This window comes from Helobdella robusta, assembly GCF_000326865.2.
Source record: "Helobdella robusta unplaced genomic scaffold HELROscaffold_29, whole genome shotgun sequence".
Lineage (NCBI taxonomy): Eukaryota > Metazoa > Annelida > Clitellata > Rhynchobdellida > Glossiphoniidae > Helobdella > Helobdella robusta.
The window spans coordinates 617,496-623,495 of NW_008704475.1; the positions used below are offsets into that span (position 1 = coordinate 617,496).

Consider the following 6,000-nt stretch of genomic DNA (forward strand, 5'->3'; position numbering starts at 1 on the left):
CAGCAGTTTTCAATATGAATTTTTGATGCAATTAAAAAATATCAATTACAAATGAATTAAATTAGTGAAATAACTGCGGTAAAAATATTTTCAAAAAATTTATAAATTTTGAGAAATCTACCTTTAAATCTGAGACATTTCAAAAAACAAAAATTTTACAATTGCGCGAAAAGAAGTAAAAATTTTCCAAACAAAATGGTTGAAAATGAGCGGTAATGTGGTCTTTTCCATTAACAATTTAACCGAGGAGTGTTCAGGTTTAATATTTTACAAATTAAATTGAGGAGTGCCAGAGTAATTCAATTTAATATAAGGTGTCCGTAAAAAAGGACGCTATGCATTAAAGAGTTCATGCCAACAATTCGGTAGAACATATAAAATACTGTTCGAAATATTGTCTCCTTCGAACATTATATATATTATAAAATATATAATGTATATATATATATATATATATATATATATATATATATGTCAGGGTTCAGTGTAGCGCTATACGATTTAAATGGATAACCAGTAAACAAGTAATTAATATCTCGTGGCCGTGGTGATTTCAAGTTAAAAAACGTTTAAAAAAAAGTTGGTTAAAATATTGAACTGTTCTTCAAGGACAAATAATTATTAATAACTCAGTTTGCGTGAGTTATTAATAACTTGTCGTAATTTCTGAACATGGGAGTGATAGCGGCCAAACGTCTATAAAAGCGCTGGGAAGGTCCCGTCAACAGGCTCAGAATTTCAGTTCAGGAATTGTTGTCGTCGCGAGAGTTATCGTGGAGTCTCGGAAGTAAAACTGGTGGATTCGTGAACCGACGATTTGTGAAATATAGATATATATATATTTAATTATTTAAAGATATTTACTTATAACGTTGTTTAATTAATTTAATTAGAGATATTGACTCTTAACGTCAGTTGTAATTATTATTACTTGCTTGGCATTATAAACAGTGTTTCACTTTGTAATAGAGAGATTGTTACAACATACTTGTTCTTGTTACGAGGTTGAAATAATAATAAGAAAAGTTAAAGAACGAACCCTTACATTCGGTACCAGAAGTGGGGTACACACACAAAAAAAAAGAATATTGAGTGTGTACGTGAAGACTTCAACGACAAAACAAGTTGGTAAAATTGTAACAATATGGAACGGCAGACAATGTCGAAGATGGCGGGGGCGACGACAGACGGTGAAGGTGTCGCTGAATCATATGACATCAAAAGGTTAGAAGCGGAGACAAAACTGGAGGAAATGCGTAGAACTGATGAGAGACTGAGGGAAGCGAGTCTTCGAGATCATGAATTTCGGTTGAAGGAACTTGAACTGCGTGCTCAACAAACACGGGAAACCCCTTCTAACACTGCACTTCGAGCCATAGAATGGAGTAACTTTTTCGCCAAATCGTTGAAACATTTGTTGGGGCCATGTCCAACCGACATCAGAGATGTACCAGCATATTTTGTCCGAATAGAAAAGATTTTCAATAACCATGATGTGGATTGGGACATTAGGGCGAATTTATTAATGATGAATTTAAATGATGGAATGAAGTCCTGGCTTGATAACCTCAGTGGAGAAGACATGCGAGATTATGCGAAGGTAAAACAACATTTACTTCGAGAATATCGTATTAACCCCGTTCGTTTGCGAGATGAATTTTTCACAATGCGAAGACAGAAGGAGGAGTCGTTTGTTATGTTCGCTCATCGACTGCACAACACGCTTCAGTTTTACTTCCAAAGTCGTGAAGTTGATTCATTTCAAAGTGTGGTAAATTTGATTTGCGCCGACCGCCTGAAGGAACTTCTTACGAAAAACGTGTTAGAATTCGTGTTAAGAAATGGACGACTGGATGGGTTATAAGGTTTTAGCAAAAACAGTCGACCGACACGAAATGAATATGAATATGAAGATGTCCAGCCAACCGACGGCATCAACGCGACCACCTCCCGTTGTTTATAAAAACGTGTCCAATGATGTCAGAAGAGAGGACCGGTGCTACAGAAATAAAATGTCAGGGCATATCGCAAGGTTTTGTAACCGAAAACCAACATCAACCGCGACGCCAAAACGTATTCTCAAATGCAAGGTTACTTCAAAACCGAAATGGCTACACGTCATAACGAATGAGAGTCAACAAGGGAAAGTGCCAAGGGTCATACAGGCGGACAAGTTTTATGAAAGGGCGTACGTTGATGTGATGCTGAACGACACACTAAATCGGAAGGCTCTGATTGATAGCGGAGCGGAGGTTTGTTGCATTAGTGAAGATTTGTCTGAAAGTTTGAACCTGCCATTGGGAGGTAAGTTAATGGTAAGAGGTTTGGAACCGGAGGGTAAGGAGGTAGATGGTATATCGATAAATCTGAAACCGATACCAAGTGACGAAAGGTGTAGGGTTATGGCTCCTGCGGTGAAGGTGTGGTGTGCAGTGATACCAAGTTTGGTAGAAGGTTTATTGATAACTCCAGGGGTGGTAGAGTTATTAAACGAAGTCAAGCACTACGAGGTTCCCAGTCCTGTGAACGATGATGATGAGCAGAGGGTGGGGGAGGCAATGTCTGACTGTGATGTGGAAGAGTGGTCTAATCAGGATGGGGATGAGATAACTGATGAGGTTGGTAGAGGAGAAGGGTTGACAGGTACCGACAATGGGATAGATGAAGAAGGTCATGACGAGGCGATAAATGTTGACGCGAATGAGGTAATGGTAAGGAAAGATGACGATGCATCAGATGAGGTAGAGGTGCCAGATGATCCGAGTCGTCGTAGTCGATGTGACACTGTTGAGGAGTCGGGGGATATAGAGGGATCAGCGGAGGTTGCGGGAGAGGTCTTTAATGATGGGATAAACGGTGTGGCTGACAAATTAACGATGATTAAAGAACAAACGAATTGAAAAGGTGGTGGGGTTTTGCTAAGGTGGGTAGGAAGAATTTTTTTATTGAAGATGGAGTCTTATATCACAAGGAAGTAATACTCGGGCACAAAGTCAAACAATGTCTACCAGTGTCGCGAATCAACACCGTGTTAGAGTTGAGGCACGATGCACCATTCGCAGGTCATATGGCATTCAAATCTACCAGATACCGGATCGCGCTCAGTTTCTGGTTCCCTGAGATGACTGAAAGAATTCGACAGTATCGTAAATCATGTACAATTTGTCAACTCAGAGCTCCAGTCAAGGTTGCCGACAGAGTACCAATTACTCCGATATCGCGGAATGATGAATTGCCATTTACACATTTGGTGATGGACTGTATCGGACCGATGATTACCGACGGTGGTGGTACCAAGCCTGAATATAACTATGCACTGGTGGTGGTACCAAGCCTGAATATAACTATGCACTGGTGGTGGTAGATTTATTCACGAGGTGGCCCATGGCCTACCCCTTGAAATCGATCAGCGCCAAAGCGACTTGTAAAGTTTTACTTCAGATTTTCATGACGTACTCCATACCAAAAGTTATTAGCTCCGACTGCGGCACCAAGTTTACGAGTCAGATTACACAAGTGATGTTGAAGAAACTGGGGTGTAGCCCGCGATTCAACACGCCAGGATATCCTGAAGCATCCGGGGTTGTGGAACGTTGCAACCAATCGTTGAAGGCGATGATATACAAATTGGCCCAGGAACATCATTGAAGCTGGCACCGAGTACTGCCATTCGTTTTATGGAGTTTGAGGGAACGACCGTCTTCTACGACTCACGTCAGCCTATATACGATGTTGTATGGAACGTTACCGAGAGGTCCGCTGTCAATACTCAAGGAATCATGGGTAGGGGAAAACGAACTACCGTTGAATATTGGAAAAAGGCCAGATGAGTATTTGAAAACCCTTCGCCATCACCTAGAATTAGCTAAATCATATGATGAGTATCATACTGAGAAGGAACAACAACAGTACGCCCATCAGTACAACTTAAGAAGTAGTGATTGGCACTTACAGGTTGGAGACATGGTGGTGATGTTGATACCGACGCCATTACGAAACAAATGGTGTAATCAGTGGCAGGGTCTCGGAGTAATCTCCAAGGTGAAATCGCCATATTCATACGTGGTGGAAATGGAAGGGCGAAAACATCACGTGCACGCAAACAAGTTGCGTAAGTTCAACCAACGAATCGAGGAGGCGGTGGTAAATAGTTGTGCTATTTTACGAGGTAAGGAGACCGAGTTTGGGATGTTGAAGACTTACAAATCAGGTGCGGGTACTATAGGAGCTGGGGGTTGTTGGAAAGTTGTGGGTTTGAAACATTTGTCAATAGAGAAGAGGCGCGATGTATTAACCTTGATGAAAGAACATTCACAGATATTTTCGCCAAAGGTGGGCATTTACAACCACATACAACACCGAATCCGGGTTGATCAGGAGTTTAAACCCAAACGGTTGCGAGCATACAAGGTTCCGGAATTACTACGGGAGGAGGTTAGACGGCAGCTGGAAGATATGTTAGAACAGGACATCATCATCCCATCCAAAAGTGAAATGGCTAGTCCGGTTGTTTGTATCATCAAGAAAAACGGGGGTGTACGCTTGGCAATCGACTACAGGTATGTCAACAAACATTCAACAGGTGATGGATTTCCAACTCCTGATGTGCGAGATGTGTTACAGAGGTTGGGAGAGCGAATTATATCAGCAACTTTGATGCTAGGAGTAGGTATTGGCAAATACCAATGGAGAGGAGTCACGCTGGCTGACTGCCTTTGTTTGTGATGAAGGACTTTATGAGTTCAAACGCATGCCGTTCGGTTTTAAGTCAGCTAGCATCACTTTCACTCGAGCTATGAGAGAACTCACTCAAGGTATGCAGGAATTTACCGAGGCCTACATTGATGACATCGCAGTGTTCTCAACAACGTGGCAGGAACATTTACAACACCTGCGAGCATTTTTCAACATTGTCGCACGATCTGGGTTAACATTTAACCTTGAAAAATGCCGAATCGCTGAAGCAAAACTACATTTTTTAGGTCATGTCATAGGTTCGGGGACCATTGGAGTAGATCCGACTAAATTGCAGGTGCTTGATAACATCCGACCGCCTACAACAAAAAGAGAGGTACGAAGGATCATTGGGTTCTTCAATTATTTTCAGTGTTTCATACCAAATTTAGCAAGGACGTTAGACATCATTACTGAATTGACGAAGAATAAGGTGTCAAATCGTGTTCAGTGGACAAACGCGCATCAAGATAGTCTTGATAAGATCATTCAACAACTGAAAAACGTAACAACATTGAATACCATTGATTATGCTCGAGATTTCGGGCTAATCACCGATGCCAGTGATCATGCTGTAGGATGTTGTCTTGTACAACAGGATGATAATGGTTGCGAGAAACCTATAGCGTTCGCCAGTCGTAAATTGACAGATACTCAACGTCGGTGGGCAACAATCGAGAGGGAGGTGTATGCCATTATATGGGCTCTACAAAAGTATCGGCCATGGATTTGTATGTCGACGATACACGTGTACACCGACCACAACCCATTGACATATTTAACCGAATCCACACCTAAAAGCTCTCGCATTACAAGAATATGATCTACGCTTCACCTATAGGGCAGGTAACCGAAACGTTACTGACTTCCTGTCCAGGTTGCGAGAGGATGGAGGTACAAGGTAATGAATATTCCTCCCCTAGGAATATTCATCATGTTGGGTGTGAGGTATGTCAGGGTTCAGTGTAGCGCTATACGATTTAAATGGATAACCAGTAAACAAGTAATTAATATCTCGTGGCCGTGGTGATTTCAAGTTAAAAAACGTTTAAAAAAAAGTTGGTCAAAATATTGAACTGTTCTTCAAGGACAAATAATTTTTAATAACTCAGTTTGCGTGAGTTATTAATAACTTGTCGCAATTTCTGAACATGGGAGTGATAGCGGCCAAACGTCTATAAAAGCGCTGGGAAGGTCCCGTCAACAGGCTCAGAATTTCAGTTCAGGAATTGTTGTCGTCGCGAGAGTTATCGGGAGTCTCGGAAG

General features: G+C 41.4%; 2 protein-coding genes across 2 annotated transcripts; both read left to right on the top strand.

Moving 5' to 3' along the window:
* Positions 1-1,144: 1,144 nt before the first annotated feature.
* Positions 1,145-1,864, top strand: HELRODRAFT_174218 (hypothetical protein; the record flags this gene model as incomplete). Its single annotated transcript, XM_009020766.1, has 1 exon — positions 1,145-1,864. One exon carries the CDS (start codon positions 1,145-1,147, stop codon positions 1,862-1,864), a length of 720 nt encoding a protein of 239 aa, XP_009019014.1.
* Positions 1,865-2,012: 148 nt separating this feature from the next.
* HELRODRAFT_174219 (hypothetical protein) lies at positions 2,013-2,900 on the top strand (the record flags this gene model as incomplete). The annotated part of the gene is made up of 1 exon (XM_009020767.1): positions 2,013-2,900. One exon carries the CDS (start codon positions 2,013-2,015, stop codon positions 2,898-2,900), a length of 888 nt encoding a protein of 295 aa, XP_009019015.1.
* Between the last annotated feature and the right edge of the window lie 3,100 nt (positions 2,901-6,000).